Source organism: Sorex araneus, chromosome 1 (assembly GCF_027595985.1).
Source record: "Sorex araneus isolate mSorAra2 chromosome 1, mSorAra2.pri, whole genome shotgun sequence".
In the NCBI taxonomy this organism is placed as follows: domain Eukaryota; kingdom Metazoa; phylum Chordata; class Mammalia; order Eulipotyphla; family Soricidae; genus Sorex; species Sorex araneus.
The window spans coordinates 120,555,368-120,573,252 of NC_073302.1; the positions used below are offsets into that span (position 1 = coordinate 120,555,368).

At 48.9% G+C, this 17,885-nt stretch overlaps 1 protein-coding gene across 3 annotated transcripts in view; it reads left to right on the forward strand.

The window, feature by feature from the left end:
* The first annotated feature begins 588 nt into the window (after window positions 1-588).
* Window positions 589-17,885, forward strand: part of NPR3 (natriuretic peptide receptor 3) — a 77,287-nt gene continuing 59,990 nt past the window's right edge. For 2 of the 3 annotated variants that reach the window (XM_004605562.2, XM_004605563.2), the window contains exons 1-2: window positions 1,309-2,572; window positions 15,573-15,695. In XM_004605562.2, the coding sequence (XP_004605619.1) occupies window positions 1,816-2,572; window positions 15,573-15,695 (880 nt within the window). In that variant the 5' untranslated portion in view covers window positions 1,309-1,815. Of the gene's footprint in view, window positions 730-1,308; window positions 2,573-15,572; window positions 15,696-17,885 lie in introns of those variants that run through there. The other variant, XM_055120265.1, reaches the window with a different exon arrangement.

Sequence of the window (17,885 nt, forward strand, 5' to 3'; positions counted from 1 at the left end):
CCCGCCCCATGTGGCGAGTCCACGTTGCTAAGGGCCTCGCTGTGCCACCACGTTGCGCTGGGACCTGTCCCGCAGCGGGCGGGCCCGGGCGCGGCTCCACCGACTGAGCTTGTCTCGGCTGCCGCGGGGAACCGCGGGCCCGGGTCTCCGGGGCAGAAACAGCTCCCTGCTTGCCCCGACCCCGAGCACTGTGTGATGGTGCTCCTGGGAGGAGAGGATTTCCGGGAGCCAGGAGGGGAGCGGAGCGTGCGCCGCCACCCAGGGGACACTTGGGGGTGCTGATGGGGGGGGAGAAGGTCTCGGTGGTCACCTGGAATAGCTGGGAAAGCCCGGAGCACGTTTTGGAGATGGGTTTCAAGCTTTTTTTTTTTTTTTTTTTAACCACCCAGCAGAAGCTGAGCGGTGGTTTCCCCCTTCCCCCCGGCATGGGAAGCAACAAGTTTCGCTTTTCTGCTTGCAGCGCGCGGCTGAGGGTCTGTGCGCGCCGACGCCGGGATGCCCAACACTGCGCCAACGCGGGGATCCCCAACACTGCGCCAGCAGGGAGGAGGTCGGCGCTGCGCCGAGGCTTGGAGGTGACACTGAAGACCCGGCGTCCCAGGGCCGCCATCGGGCCGTCCGCCCCGGGACCTTGGTCTTTGTTCCCCGACCTTGAGCCGGGGTCCAGAAAGGTCCTGTGCCCACTCCGAGGGGGCGCGCCAGGAGGAATATGGACGAAATGAGAAAGAGGTGAGAGCGAGTGTGTGTGTGTGTGTGTGTGTGTGGTGGTAGGGGGAGCGGGGAGAGGGGGGTTACCTACGGATGATCTTTTGCACCGAAACCACCCATTTCCCTGCCCCCCATCCCCTTGCCTAATTACGTTTCTGTTTTTCCTCCCTTGCCTTCACTTTCTTTGTGTGTTGTCGCGCGCGGGGGGCTGCGTGCGCGCGGGCTGGCATGTGCATTTCGGAACCTGCAAACACAGATCCTTTTCCCAAGCGGGGTGCCGGAGAGGGCAGTGCCACGTGCGGGCCCGGCGGAGGCGTGCGGGGCAGCGCCGCGGGCTCCCGCGGGTGCGGTGCGGGCGCGGGCCGCTGCGGCTTTAAGGCACAGGCCCGCGGCGGGCTGGGAGCGGGGGGTTAGGGACTGGGGAGGAGGAGGTGGAGGAAGCCGAGGGGTGCGGGGAGGAGCCCTGATGTAAGAATGTTAATGAGAGGCTCCCCCAGCCCAACCCCCACCACTCCCTGTCCCCCCCCACCCCCACCCCCTGCTGGAAATACAAGCCCGCCTCGGCGCGCCTTGTGTGGTAACACGCTCCGCCGCTGCCACGCTATTTAAACGCGGGCCATGGATCCAGGAACCGGCGCGAATCAATGAGATCAAACGCGAGGGAGATGCACCGTCAATTACAAGCACTTGGACAAGTCTAACTTTTTTTTTTCCTTTTACAAATACGCTTTCAAAAGCAACCTTAGCAACGCCCAAATAAGAAGCCACCTCTAAGCAAAATAGCATATATAAAGGGAGGACGAATATATATATTTATCATCAGTGTATATAAGTATATTCCAGGCGTACAGGTTTACACCCGGTGAACTTTTTTTTTCTCTTTTTTTTTCTTTTTCTTTTCTTTTAAACTCGTGGTATCGCAGAGAAGGACTCTTGCTCTCCTCTGCCTTTCCGCGAGTTACCGAAGGTGGGGTATTCTCCTAGCACTCCTAGCACGCCCTCAGGGTGTGCAGGGACCTCGGAGAGAAGAGAGGGGAAGAAAGAGGCAGGGTGGGCGGGTGTCACCGGGCGAGTCGGCGGCGAGGGCAGGAGCGTTCGGGCGGCACCATGCGGTCCCTGCCGGTGCTCGGCTTCTCCGCGTGCGCCCTGCTCTGCTGGGCGTTGCTGGCCGGCGGCACGGGAGGCGCCGGTGGCGGGGGCGCGGGCGCGGGCGCCGGGCGCCGGGAGCGAGAGGCGCTGCCGCCGCAGAAGATCGAGGTGCTGGTGCTGTTGCCCCAGGACAACTCGTACCTGTTCTCCCAGGCCCGGGTGCGGCCGGCCATCGAGTACGCGCTCCGCAGCGTGGAGAGCAATGGGACCGGGCGGTGGCGGCTGCCGCCCGGCACCCACTTCCAGGTGACCTACGAGGACTCGGGCTGCGGCAACGGCGCGCTCTTCCGTTTAGTGGACCGCGTGGCGGCAGCTCGCGGCGCCAAGCCCGATCTCATCCTGGGGCCGGTGTGCGAGTACGCGGCGGCGCCCGTCGCCCGGCTGGCATCGCACTGGGACCTGCCCATGCTGTCGGCCGGGGCGCTGGCCGCCGGCTTCCAGCACAAGGACACGGAGTACTCGCACCTCACGCGCGTGGCGCCAGCCTACGCCAAGATGGGCGAGATGATGCTCGCTCTGTTCCGCCACCACCAGTGGAGCCGCGCCGCGCTCTTCTACAACGACGACAAACTGGAGCGGAACTGCTACTTCACCCTCGAGGGGGTCCACGAGGTCTTCCAGGAGGAGGGCTTGCACACCTCCTCCTACAGTTTCGACGAGACCAAAGACCTGGACCTGGACGACATCGTGCGCAACATCCAGGCCAATGAGCGAGGTGAGCGGGAGCGTGCCGCGGACCCCCTGCCCCGACCAGCGGCTCTCCGTACCCGGCCCTCGAACCCCACTGCCCCTTGCGGCACGGGAGAACCCAGGGCGGGCGCGCGCGGGCGCGGGAACTCGTCCGAGAGTGTGCTCTGTGCCCATGCAGACTTGGATGATCGAGCGTCCAGGTGGTGGGCTGGGAGTAGAGGGTCCCGGGGAGGTGGAGGAGCAGGGGTGGGGATGGGGGTGGGCGGGGAGGGGCGTTTAGGTTGGCTACTGGCGCGAGCCTGGGTCGGACAGGTGGTGTTTAACCGTGGGAGGATTTTCTCCTGCCCGCTCCCCCTCCTGCCGCACCCAGCTGGCCGTTTCGGGGTGCATTCTGGTGAGCGTCCTGCTCCCGGGTCTCTGAGTATGCGGAGACCCCAATAACTACCCAGTCTTTTCCTTTCCTTCCTTTTTTTCTTTCTCCCCTCCCCTTCCCCCGACGTGCGTCCTGCTTAGAGCAGCTGACGTTCTGGGGTCCGCGCGACCACTTGGCCAGCTCAGGTCCAGAGTGTCTCCGTCCGGGACCGACCCTTCCCTGGTCTCAACTTTTCTTTTGAGAGCTCATTGTGTCGCCTTTCTCAGACCTTCCGCGGGCGCGCAGTCCCCTCGGAAAGGAGCTGCTTGTGGTTGTCCGTCGCGCGTCGCGCACGTCCAGGACAATCCGATGCCCAGTCTCTTTCCCGGGTGCTGCCCAAGTCTTCCTCCCCACCTCCGCTTTTTTCTTTCTTCCTTCCCTTTTGCCCTGTAGGGGTGTGTGTGTGTGTGTGGGGGGGGTGATACAATAATAACCAAACTGTGTCAAGTGCTCAAGGCGGAGGGGGATGGATATCGCTCCAGAGAGCCTTAGGAGAGGCGGGGACTTGAGGGGGGGGCGCCGGTACCCTTACCGCGAAAGCCCGCCTGGCAGCCCACTTTACTGCCCAGTAGACTGAGGCACGGCGGGCTGAGGTCCCAGCACAGGGGCAGGTCCCTGTAGGTTGAGGTCAGGGTTGGGGTGCACAAGTCTCCCGGAATTCCGCCTCTGAGCTCCCTCGACGCTCACGCTCCTGGGTTGCCACGGGATGGGCAAATGGGAGAAGCTTCGCTGCACCAAGGTGAGAGGGGCCTAGCTCGGGGGGCTGGTCCGTGACTTGGCACTGCAGGGCACCTGGGCGCCGGCCACGGGGAACAGCGCACCCGAGGCGGGGGCACTTAGGAACAGGTGAGGGTGGACAGAGGTGCCAGGGAGGTTGGCGCTGCGGCCACCCGCTCCTCTTCCCGCACTCCCGGTGAACGCCCTTCTGAGAGTGAAGACGAGGGAGGTGTTGATGGCTGGAGGGCCAGGCCAGGTTTGGCGCATTCGAACTCCAGGCAATCCGCGCCTCTCTCTGCCAGGCGGCGGGCAGGCGGGGCAGGCTGATTAAGGAAAACAGGCGCTGGGACCCCGCTACGCACGCGCCAGACCGGGGCGAGAAACCCACGTCTCTTTTTTCCGCTCAGTCTCTGCAGATCCCCTGCAGACCTCACGCCGCCTGGACTGGGGGCGGGGGGAACCCTATTCCTTGAGGCCGGGGGAGTCAGCAGTTGATGATTTCCGGGGGCAGGCAGGGGATGGGGGTGCAGTCCCGGCGCTGCCCGTGCGCCTGCGGAGCGTCAGCTGCCGCTTCCCACAAGTCCGCAGAACAGCGGGGACCCCTGAGCCGGGATCCCTGCTCCAAGCGAGGCCGCCGAACTAAAGGGGGGGGGTGGTGGGGCGCCCGGCAGCCTGGCTGGGACGGTGGAGGCCCGGGGGACGCGCGCGCGGAGTGGGGTGGGGGTAAGGGGGCGTCCTGCAGTCGGGCCTGGGCTCTCAGAGGGCGTGATCTACACAGCCTGCTGCAGAAACGGGTTTCAGTTCCCCAAAACTCTTCCCCACAGTCTCTTCGCTGTTTAATTATTTATTTATGGTTTGGGGCCACACCCGGCGGCGGTGCTCAGGGATTACTCCTGGTTCTGCACTCAGGAATCACTCCTGGCATGCTGGGGTGAAGGACCATTAGGGAATTCCGGGGAGCCCCAAACTGGGCCGGTGAAATGTAAGGCAAGTGCCCCACCCACTACGCTATCGAGCTGCCCCCCTCCCCGCATCCCTCCGCCTTTTAAAATTTTTCCTTACCAAGTTTGAATTTGGCGTTGGAAGATTGCTCGTACGACCTTGTGTATTTTACAGGTGATAAAGTTACCTCATACTTCTTCTAAAATGTATTTTCAACAGGAACTTGGCCGATGTTCAGAAATATGGAACAAAATAGCGTCTCCTCTCAATTTACACCCCGCCCCCCTTACCCGAGAACTACTTACTCTCCAGAGAGAAAGTTGCTTGATTACAAAACTCGGGTGTTTCTTTCTTTCTTTTTTTTTTTTTTTTTTAACCATCACCTTTAGCCTTGAATGGGCTTTCAAAGGGGTTCAGTACAGGGGATCCTGGAGTTTGACTGCATGATCCAGTTCCTTGGCTGGGGGAGCTTCTTTTTTAAACCTCTCTTCCCTGCCCCCGCCTGAAGTAGGGTCCTAGGAACGCTCCTCTCTTGGGATTGCAGGGAGGATTAACTGAGCAAACAAACTGGAATGCCTTGAAATGGAGCCAAACAAGCACTAAGTACCCAGTGAACGTGAGGTTTTGTTCTTGTTATTAACACATTTATGACAGTCATCCTAGTGGAAGGAGCTGGTTGAGAGGAGAGGTTGAGTCAGTCTCTCTCCCGCCTGTGGTATGGCCTGTGGTGGTCACTGAGCTTCTTTTTGCCTGATTTCCTGGTCTCTGAATCAGGAAGGTCAGAGGAGAACCCCTCTTCTTCACAGGGATGTGTGGTGGTGCTCGTTTAGACTCACACAAGTGTTAAAATATAACTGGTGTTTGAAAATTCCAAACAGAGGAAAGTTTTACCCTTGGGGCCAGAACGATGGTACCATGGGTAGTGTGTTTGTCTTGCATTTGGTGACCTGGTTGGATCCCCAGCATCCCATAGGGTCCCCTGAGCACCTCCAGGACTGACTGATTCCTGAGTGCAGAGCCAGATGTAACCCCTGAGCACCCCCAGGTGTGTGCCTCCCCCAGGGGAAAAATGTTTTATTCTTTGGGGAATTGGGGGGGGGCTCAGTTTGTCTTTAAAACAGATCATCTTGCTTGAATCTCTCAAAGTGGAAAACACTTTTAGAGGGTGACAATGCTGGGGCCAGGGGGAGGAGAAATAGTACAGGAGTGTTGGGTATGGGGTCAAATCCTTAGACCCACATGCTCTGTCTGCCTTCAGCATTGCTTGGTGTGGCCCTGGACACCTCCTCCCAGTACTGTTGGGGTACCCTTATGAACCCCCAACACTTCAGGGCCCCTGCCCTTGAGCCTTTGCTTTGAAGCAATGACCCCGTTGGCAGAGAATCACAAGGAATGGCCCCAAGTCCCTATGAGCATCTCTTAGGAGCTCCCAAAAGTGTAAAAACTGAAAAGCTTCCACTTGAAATAGTACAATAAAAACTCATTTGACTCTGCTTTTGGAGAGAAAATGGGAGCGAAAAGGGATACCCGCCATTCTTTCATTTAGGGATTTACCATCAAAGTCAGTAACTTAAGCATTTTCTCTTAGACAACATGTATCATTGAGATAAGTACGGCTGTCTGAACAAATATAGGTAAATATCTTTATATCAAAGGGATTCAATTATAGAGTCATATATAGTCTTCAATATTCTATTCTCAATGACAAACTCACTTTTCAAATGGGTGGTTTAAAAAGAATAACACTTTTAAGCTTTTGCTTGGTTTCAGTGTGTGAACCAATGAGGTTTATCTGAGGCCTGGTTATTGCTAATGAAAAATAGTTTTTCAAGTAACAAAAGCTAGAGTTTTGTCTAAGATATAGAACTAGACGTGCCTTCATAGGATGAAGTGTGGTCTTATCCATTTAGTTATGAACATGTTATTAATCTGGGCCTGCATGACAACTGTAGCGATAACAGTATTTAATCAGTCAGAGTCATTTATTTTTAGAATAAGTCTGGGGTAAATGACACAGTGGTTGATCAGAGTTTCTAAACAGAGAACTCATAATGAGTAAATAACAAATGCAGTGGGGGTAGGAGGAGAACAGTGTATAGAAATGAAATGGAAGGGATTTTATGAACAACTGAAGTAAAGATTCAGTCTCTTTGGCAAACAACGATTAATATATAGCAAAGGAAAAAAAAACATTTTGGGGGGTGGACTGTTTGGGGCAGCCAGTTCAAGACTTGGTTCCAGTGAGGCAGTGTTGCTCAGGGCCAGTGGTTAGGAACCTCCAATAGTATATCTAGGGGTACTCAGGGTCTATAAAGTGCTAAGGATAGAGTTTGGGGCCTTGTACGTGCCAGACATACACTGCAGCCATTTGAGATATGCCTCCCACTCCTGAGTAAACACTCACCTCCAATTTTGTTAAAAAGCTGCGATTTGCAAGATGGTTTAGACATATAGTTCCAACCACCAGAGTGTCATTGTGTCTCCACCAATTTCTAAGTCCCCCCACTCCCTGCTTCCCCCCAAGCCTCCAGCATACTTGGTTTTGTAGACAGAATTTTGTGTCTGTTACCTTTGGCCATTTTTTATTCCCTTACTATGTTTCTTTGTATCCCACATACCAGAGAGATCATTTTGTATTTGTCCTTCACCCTCTGACTGACTTGAGTCCTGCGATGTCCTCTAGTTCCACCCATATAGCAGCACATTTGCCTGATGTCACCTTACTTATAGCTGAGTAGTGTTCCACTGTCTATATATGCCACCGTTTCTTTTAAAAAAATGTTATTTTTTTTGCTTTTTGGGTCACACCCGGCAATGCACAGGGGTTAATCCTGGCTCTACACTCAGGAATTACTCCTGGTGGTGCTCAGGGAACCATATGGGATGCTGGGAATCAAATCCCGGTGGGCCGCTTGCAAGGCAAATGCCCTACCTGCTGTATTGTCGCTCCAGCTTCACATCACTGTTTCTTCACCTTCTCATCTGTTCTTGGAGACTTAGATCGTTTCCAGGTCTTGGCTACTGTGAATGGTGCTGCGGTGAACATAATGCAGATATCCTTTTGAGATACTGTTGTTGAGCTCTTGGGGTAGATGCCAAGAAATAGAATTACTGGATCATGAAAGCCCAATTCTTAATTTTTGAGATGTTTCTATACTAGAGAAAATAATTTTTAAAGTTAGATTTATTAATTTTTTTAAATCAAAGTTAATTGTACAACTATTTGGCTTAAAAAGCCAGAAAGTTGCATGATATATAATAAACAAGTATTTTCTGTCTCTTACTTTCATTTCATTGCTCATTTTCCAAAGGGAATTATTTTCAAATATTACAGCTCTCCCTGTAGGTATTTGTATTCATCCCTTTAAATAACTTGTTTATTTCTATTTCTTCAATCTTAGGTCTTATCTCTTGCCAAGTTCAATTTTTCCTTCTCATCATTCAGTCAATATGATCACACCAGAATTTTTGATTAGTACAGTCTTTGGTATCATGATTGCCCTCTAAATGCTATACAGCTGGGCTATAATAACATTTCTTTTCTTGCCCTACTGTTCTCCCCACCCCCACCCCTCCAATCTCCAAAGATTAAAAAAATCTATTTTTGTCTATTTTCTGTGGACTTACCATGAACTCATTTACCAGTCATCATTTTAAACCTCATTTAAACCTCCTTGAGCTGCTCTAGTTTGGTTATTTATCCAAGGATGCCGCACAGTTGCCTCTCTACCATCCTCTGTCAGGGTCCTCCTGAGTTTCTCACCTTGGCTGGATTCTTCTGTGCTCCTGTTTCTTAGCTTATGCTCTTGTTTTGGAGGAATACATCCTGCAGAAACTTTCTGAGAAATAATGGATAAAGTTTGAGATATCTCTGGATGGAAAGTTTCTTCTTCCTATCCTATCATTGTATAATATAAAATTCTAGATTGAAAATAATTTTTCCTCAAAATAGCCTTCTATGCTGTTATTAGAAAACTTAAATGAGCTCGAATTCTTTGCCTGTTTTATTTTTATTCTTTTCTGGAAAGTTATTTATTTATTTATTTGTTTTGGGGTCAAACCTGGTGATACTCAGGGTTAAGTCCTGGCTCTGCACTCAGGAATGGTCGTGCTGGGCAGGGCCAGGGTAGGGGTCAGCTACATGCAGGACAAGTGCCCTGTCCACTGGACTATTGTTCTGGCCCCTGGAAAATTTCTTAACTCCTTCCTTCCTTCCTCATTTCCCCATTAACCCTTTAGCCCTGTTCTTAAGTTATTTCTTTTATTTCTTTCATTTTCTCTGTTTTCCTTTCTAGAGTTTATTTTATTTAGATTTTAGATTTCCTAGATTGATATTCTACTTTTTTCCTTTTTTTTTTCCTTTTTGGGTTACACCTGGCATTGCACAGGGGTTACTCCTGGTTCATGCACTCAGGAATTACTCCTGGCGGTGTGCAGGGGACCATATGGGATGCTGGGAATTGAACCCAGGTCAGCTGAGTGCCCTACCTGCTGTGTTATCGCTCCAGCCCAATATTCTACTTTTCTTACTTTTTAAAAAAATTTACACACATAAAATTTTAAGTGAGTAAATGTAAAATTTACGTGTGTGTGCGCACGCATGCGCGCGCACGCACACACACACACACACACACACACACACACACTGTGTGTTCCTCTTCGATGTTTCTTTGACTTTCCTAGAGTACTAATAGTTTAGATTTTTCATTTTTTGCCACAATTTTAATTTGTAAGACTCACACAAGGTGCCTTGCCTCCACGAAGCAGCATTTTCCCTCCTCCACCCCCTCCCCCCCCGCTTCTGCTTAAATGGAAGATAGCTTCAGGAGTAAGATGGATAATATTAAAATATTGTCTTTTTTTGGGGGGTGGCACACCTGGTGGTACCGAGGGGCTGATCCTGCGGTAGCTACTCCCAGTGGTGCTTGGGGGACCCTGTGGTGCTGGTGGTTGAACTCAGGGCTTCTGTGTGCAAAGCACGTGCTCTAGCCCTCAGGGCCAGCTTTTTGGCCCCCAAACATGATTGTTATTATAGATAAGACCTTCTGAGACCCTGGACTTAGCTCTATTTCTGAAAGGGCTTGTTTATTACTCTCCGTCCTCCTTGCCCACCTTGCCTGATCATCCACTCACTGATTGACAATTAGTGCCCATCAGCGGCAGATGCCCCTTACACATGGTGAAAGTGGGCTGCCTGCAAGCAGACATACTTCTAGGAGGAAAGAGAGAGGAAGGAGGCCAGAGTGCAGATTTCTTTCTTCCAGACTCACTGATCAGACACTTCACTCCTTTGCCTCTGGGACTGAGTAGGGGGGAGAGGAAGAGTTGAAGATACAGTGACTGACAAGGAGAGTTGCCTATCAGAGATGGTCCGAATGGAAATGGAGAAAGCATTATTCCCTAACTTGTCTGTGCCAGCAGAAAGGTTTTTGATTCTCTGAATGGATTTCTCTAGACACCCTTTTGCACTGCTTTCTCTGTGAGTGACTGCACGAATGTCCTGCAATAGTGAATGTCTGTTTAGAAGAAATGTGAATCAGATAGGTGTGTGTGTGTGTGTGTGTGTGTGTGTGTGTATGTGTGTGTGTGACCTGAGATACCCCTAAGTCTTTGGCAAGGAGGAGGAAATGGAGCAGAATGCTGTAAAATCTGTTCAGACATGTGAATTGCACTAATACCCTGTTTTAGAAGTTGTGCAATTTCACCAAATATTGCAATTTAGTTATTTAGGTTACTTAAATAATGAATTTAAAATACATTATTTAGATACTTAAATACATGAGAAAGGACTTTTAATTTTGGGGGGACACCCCCAGCTATACTCAGGGTTTCTTCCTGTCTCTGTGCTCGGGGATCACTCCTAGTGGGGCTTGAAGCTTGGGGACCATATATGGGAGAGTGCGGATTGAACCTGGCTTGGCTGTGTGCTTGCTTTCTCTCTCCTTAGCCCCATAAAGAATCTTATTTGACCTCTACTTATGCAGGTTGAAATAGGGTTGGCCATGTTGTCTTTTTCTTTCTATAAATCTTACTGACTATTAGTAATCGCTGGCAGCTGCTTTACCTCTGAGTATGACTGCAAATTTCCCACATGTGTGCATTTACTGTCTGTCCCCCAAAACTGCTTATGTCACTGTGCTTTTTATTACAAGTATGCAAAATACACTAGTGACATGAACTTATGACATGTGAGTAGAAAGCAAAGGTTACTTAAAATTTTTTTTGTTTTATTTTTAAGTTGAGGTATGCTGACATAGAGTCATATTGGTTCCAATGGTCCAAAATAATGGTTTGATATTTGTATATCGTGCAAAATGGTCACCACAGTAAGGCTGTTAAAATACATCACCAGAGGCTGGAGTGGGTAGGAAGTTTGCCTTGTACACAGCCTACCCAGGGCTCAATCCTTGGCATCCCATATGGTCCTCTTAGCACTGCTAGGAGTAATTCCTGAATGCAGAGCTAGGTGTAACCCCTGAATATTGCTGGGTATGACCCCCAAATCCCTTTTACTCCACCCGTCCAATAAATAAAATCCATCACCAAACAAAGATACTTTTTTTTTTGTGATGAGAATTTTTAAGATCTGCTTTTGGAGAAGCTTTCAGATATGCAATAAAGAATTATTGCATAATAAAGAATAATAATTCTTTATTAACTGGGGCTGGAGCAATAGCACAGTGGGTAGGGCGTTTGCCTTGCACGTGGCTGACCCGGGTTCGATTGCCAGCATCCCAAATGGTCCCCTGAGCACTGCCAGGGGTAATTCCTGAGTGCAGAGCCATGAGCATCGCTGGGTATCACCCAAAAAGAAAAAAGAAAAATAAAGAATTATTAACTAATCCCTGGGCTATGCACTGCATCCTCATAACTGAGATTTGTATCTTTTGACCTCCTTTATTCATTCCTTGGGCTGACACCTGCTGCCTTTGGAAGAGGAACCACCAATCTGTTCTCTGTATCTGTGAGCTTGGCTTAATAACCAAAACTATTGAAAACCCTCTGATAGCTTGTCTAAAGGTAGGTTGCTAAAAATACTTGTTGGATGAAACGCTTGTCAGAAATCAGGCAATATCTTACAATTCTAGGTGGATACTGCATCTGATCACTTTGCAAACCTCTGTAAGAATTTGTTCCAACTGAAATTGAAAGACTGTGGATGGTCACTCAAGAAGGATGAACTTAATAAAAGTCTGCTTAGATACACACAGTGCTGCCCTGAGTTTTCTTGCACAGTCCAGGCAGATATCGACATTTGTAAAAGAATGTGTCCTTCCAAAATAGGTTAGTACTGATGGTGATGGCTATGGAGAATCGCCTTGGTGCTTGCTTAGGGGACAGGCAGGGCTGGGCACCTTTGGAGTTCTGAATCTTCCAACAGATCTCCCTGACCCTGACTCCATCATCACTGACATCCCCTCTGCTCCTGGCGTGGCTCCCCCTGCCCAAGTGCATGCTGGCCAACACATGTTTGTGATTGGGTCAGAGTGATAGTATAGCAGGTAGGATGCTTGCCTTGCTTGTAATTGACCCTGGTTCATTCCCTGGCATCCTGTATGACCCCCTAAGTCCACCAGGAGTCATCTTTGAGCACAGAGCCAGGAGTAAGCTCTGAGCACCACTGGGTGTGGCTCAAAAACTAACAAACAATCCCCTCTCATGGAAAAGATGTGAAAAGCAACAAAAACAACCTTTCCTCCCCCATGTTTGTCATCACTGTGGTCCTCATACTATTGAGGTGACTTTCGTTTCTGAACATCTGGTATATCTGTGTTCTGGACTCCGTCCACTGGCACGGATTTGCCTCTTCCTCTGTGGGCAGCAACAGTGTGTGCTTATGGGAGTTTAGGGCCAGGCCCTGGGCTGTGATCAATGGATTAAGAAACTGAGAGCCGCCCAGCTGCACTTTCTAGGGGTGACCTGGAGTTGCCGCCTCCTTTGGAATCCACACTCTTTAAGCTGGCTCAGCCCCGGACAGTCACTTATTGGCTGTTCGGTGGGACTGTTCTAGGCTGTTTTCTTAAGCAAAGGGTCAGCATCAAATCGGAGCAAAAAGTGTGTGTGTGTGGGGGGGGGGGGTGGAGGGGTGGGGAGGCAGCGTCTAGAGGTGGTAAGGAACAGTGAGTGGCTTTGCAAGCATCTTTACGGCGGCACCTTGGAATTTGACTCTTTACCCCCCAAATAAATAAAACACATACGTAAAACTGTATGCGTCCAGGACAAATACACAACTATAGACCTTGGAGGAGTTTTGTCTCGGTCTCAAAACTCTTGTCCCACAGAGCTTTGGGGCTGTACAGCAAGCCCTTTTGTAGTAAGAAATGCCAGCGTCTCCGGGATAAAAGGTGCAGAGTGAATGCGGGCAGCAAATGGAACATCAACAAGGCGAGCGCTGCTCCGAGCAGGTTGCCAAGGCAGCCTTGGCGCAGCTCGCAGTTGGTTTGACGTCTTTCAGCACCCCTGTTTTACAAAGAGCGCACACATCTCGGAGGGCTGGCGCGCTGGGTGATAACGCGTGCGCGCACAGCGCCCAGGCCGCCAGCGGCTCCCGTCGGCTTGATGCATGCCTCTGCACAGAAGGGCCAGCCACAAGGATCCTAATAACTGGTTAGGCTGGGACACAGGACAGCGATATTCTGGAGCTGTGCAAAACCTCTAACGTCAAGGGGTGCTTTGCTCTTAGCGCCCTGGAAGGGACTGGGAACTGGCCCGTGGGCGTCAGAACAATGTCTTCACCTTAATATTGTTCCCCGCAGTCTCAGATTTGCCAGCTGGGTTATGTTTGCCCTTAAGTTATTCAGTTCACTTTTTTTTTTTTTTTGCTTTTTGGGTCACACCTGGTGATGCACAAGGGTTACTTCTGGCTTTACACTTAGTAATTACTCCTGGCGGTGCTCAGGGGACCATATGGGATGCTGGGAATCGAACCCCAGTTGGCCGCGAGCAAGGCAAACGCCCTACCCGCTGTGCTATTGCTCCAGCCCCTCAACTGACCTTTTCAGGAAACTGTTTACCGTGCATTTACTATAAAACGTGGTTGGCTTATTTTATCTTTTTTTTTTTAATAAGCAAATCTGGTGCTTTGTTTGAAGCATTTATTTATTTTTCTGTCTTTATCTTTTGTGAAGTAAAGCCATTTAATTAGAAAATATGAGGGGGGGCAGGATTTAGAGAGATTCATGTGAGGAGAGAGCAGGGGCTTCTCCAGAGAAGACAGGGACTATTTGAACATTAAAACAAAACCAGCAGCTATATTTTAAAATAATTTTATACTTTTGGAAACAATATAAGAAAGAATAAAGTCTTCACCTAGATTTTTGCCAATTGTTATTATTAGGACATACATGCTTTAGCAGTTGGGATATCTTCCTACCTTTGTCTTCCCATCCCTTTTGCTCCCCTCCCATCCTTTTTATTTCCTCCTCTTCCTTGCCCTCTTCTTCCTCGCTCTCACTGCCTCCCCTTTCCTTCCTCCCTTCTTCCCCCAAATATATCTATATCTGTATATGTATGTATAGACACACACATATAGATGGACACAAAAATATCGCTGTCTTGATAGGAACCATATGAGCATAGCTATCATGCTTCGTTATCCCAGAATACATATTCAAGGATGTTTCCTAAAAATGAGGATATTCACTCATATAACTTATATAATTATGAAAAATGACAACTTTTAACACAATTCAATGCTATGATTCAATTGACAGCCCTTATTCACATTTCTCCAGTTACCTTAATAATTCCTTTTTTTTTTCTTTTTGGGTCACACTCAGCGATGCACAGGGGTTAGTTCTGGCTCATGCACTCAGGAATCACTCCTGGCAGTGCTTGGGGGACCATATGAGATGGTGGGAATCGAACCCGGGTCGGCCGCGTGCAAGGCAAATGCCCTACCCACTGTGCTATCACTCCAGACCCTCAATAATGCCTTTTATAGCAAAACTTCTGTATTTATTTTTCCAGGTCAGGATTCAGTTGAGGGTCACCACTGAATTTAATTTTCCGGTCTTCGACCTCTTCTTCAGTCCAGCATGCTTCCTTGGCCTGTCTTATTTGTCATGAAATAGACTGCTCTCAAGAGCAGGGGCCGGCTGTTCTTTGGCCGCTCCCCAGGATGGGGCTGTGGCCGCCTTCTCTGATTGGATGCACATTTGTCCACGCTGACGTTTAGGTCCTGTTTGTGTTGCCTTAAGAAGCTTGTTTATTGTGCTTGGTGGAGGTGGCAATGATGGTTGTGGTGGTAATGGTTGTGATGGTGGTAATGGTGGTGGTGGTGGTGATGGTGGTGGTGGTGGTGGTGGTGATGGTGGTGATAATGGTGGTGGTGATGATGGTGGTGGTGGTGGTGGTAATGGTAGTGGTGGTGGTGGTAATGGTGGTGGTGATGATGGTGGTGGTGGTGGTGATGGTGGTGGTGATGGTAATGGTGGTGATGGTGATTGTACTGACAGTGATGGTGATGGCAGTGGTAGAAATGGTGGTGGTGGGGCTGGAGCAATAGTACAGCGGGTAGGGAGTTTGCCTTGCTTGTAGCCCACCTGGGCTTGATTCCCAGCATCCCATATCGTCCTCTGAGCACCCTTAGGAGTAATTCCTGAGTGCAAAGCCAGGAGTAACGCCTGTGCAATGCCAGGTGTGACCCAAAAAGAAAAATTAAAAAAAGAAATGGTGGTGGTGATGGTCGAGGCAGCTCATTCCATGATGTGGTGGGTTAGTTGGGTTTCTCCACTTGGAAGTTACCATCCTCCCTTCTGTAATTAATCAGTAATCTGCAGGCAGTTTCTTTAGGAGGATGGAGAATCTCTGCTCCTTGTCAGCCACTGCCCGCCCTCCCCCTCCCCCTCGCCGCCCCCCCCCCCCCCGGCTCCCTGCCCCCACTTCAGCTCCTGGTTGTCCTCTGTGTCTGGGCAGGGATGTTTCACCGTGTGGTTTGTTCCTCTCTCTCCAGTTGTGATCTTGTGTGCGAGCAGCGACACCGTCCGGAGCATCATGCTGGCGGCGCACAGGCATGGGATGACCAGCGGAGACTACGCCTTTTTCAACATCGAGCTCTTCAACAGTTCCTCCTACGGTAATAACTCTTTCCAGAATTTTCTGTCACAGCCATGGTGAGAAAGAGCCAATGGTGGGAGTTCTCTCAAGAGATTAGGTTTTCATAAATAAGGTTTTCGTAATTGGTGATTATGAACACTCCCATGATTTGTGGTAAGTTTTCACGCTTTTCATATTGGGGAGTTTATTTTGAGCCCAAAGATCCCAGGGGACTTACCCAGCGTTCCAGTGATCATAAATCCAGGTTGTCTTCCTTGTGTTTCCGGCTGCAGTTTTCCAGCTGATAGACTATTGCAATACTTCGTGAGGCTTAGTAAGAATGTTTTAAGAATAAAACAGACTGAAATCTCTCAGTGCAACGAAGCAGGGTATGTTGAAGAGATTGACACATGCCACATATATTCTTTCATAGAACTTTTATGTTAATAACATAATTGCATGTTTGTGAGTATATGTATATGATACATATGTTCACATATGGCGTACTATGTGAAAAAACCACAAATATTTTTGTAAACAGAGGCAAAAAGGCTTGAATCCATTACTCCTTCCTTTCTAGATCATTACACCCCATCTATGTAGAAGTTTGGGGACTATGAACATGTGTGACTAAGTGTCTTATTCCTTAAATTGTATCTGGGGAAATTTTCAGGATTCCTGTTATGGAGGATGTTTAAGGATGTGATCGAGATTACAACTCTCCCACCCTCGCCTTGTTGTGAGGGTCCCTCTAAAGTAGGCACTATACGGTTATGGGGCATTTTCCTAAATACTACACTCTGGCTACTCAAAGCTGAGCCATTGTAGGGAGTTGTAAGTAAGTGTGTGTATCACACATGGCACATGTAGCTGTGTCTGCTCCCCAGTTCTTGCTCTTGAGAGAGTCAGGATCTAAACCTTAAGCATTTACCTCAGTTTCATGTTCTGGAATCCAAGTTGACTTCAGCAATAGATGGGCTGGAGTGATAGCACAGCGGGTAGGGCATTTGCCTTGCATACAGCCAACCTGGGTTCGACTCCTTGCCCCCACAGCAGAGCCTGGCAAGCTATTCGTGGTGTATTCAATATGCCAAAAACAGTAACAAGTCTCATAATGGAAACGTTACTGGTGCCCGCTCTAGCAAATTGATGAGCAACGGATGACAGTATTGTACATAAAAAGATAATAAAATGCAACTCTCACTTGGTTGGGAAAATTTATTGGAACCATAGTTACAGTAAAACTAGTTCCTAGTACACAGTAAAACTAATGACAGTTTCCTGTGGAGACTTATGGCTTGTAGGGTAAACATTCCAAGTTCTCTTCCTCACTGTCATCTTCCCCACTCTCTTCACCAACTGAGTGCTGGCTTCACTTCTTGGCCCACTATCAGGATGTAGTTGTATGATTATTGGCTATGGTACTTTGTTCATGGAGATAGTGGTAGAGACTGGTGAAAAATTGAAAATGTTTGTTCTGTGTTATGCAAGTAGAACTTAGAGGCAATTCATGATAATGCACATGATAAATAGGCAAGTATCCTACAGATGTGAGGGAGGGACTGGAATCCCTTTGCTCTACAGGTAAACCTTGTATTGTATTTTATCTGCCAGTTACCATAGAGGTGTATTGTAGAAAATGTGGGCAACAGAAATGCAAAATGAAGAAAATAAATGACCATAATTCTACCATCTGGATGAAAATACATTGGAAAATTTAAAAAGTGTGTATGTTATTTTTGATAAAAATTTCTAAGAAAATTTTCTATTAAAATGATCACTCTATTATGTCAGAGAGAGAAATAAAGAGAGAGAGAGAAGAGAAGAGAAAAGTGCTTGCCATAGAGGTAGGCTGAGGGAGGGGGTGGTGTGAGGAAAACTGGGGACATTGGTGGTGGGAAATATACACTAGAGAAGGGATGGCTGTTGGAACATTATGCGACTGAAACCCAATAATGAACAACTTTGTAACTGTATCTCACTGTGATTCAATTAAAAAATTAGGTTATTTATTCAATAAATATGACCCAAAGTTGAAAAAAAGACAAAACGATCATGCTCATTATGGTAAAACTACATAAGCACTAAAGTTGTGATGTCATCTTAATCAATCTCTTACATTTCAGTATGTATATTATTCCCAGGTTTTTTTTTTTTTTTTTTTTTTTGCTATTAAGAACAGTTCTAGGGGCCAGAGAGATAATACAGAAGGTCGGGTGCTTGTCTCGAA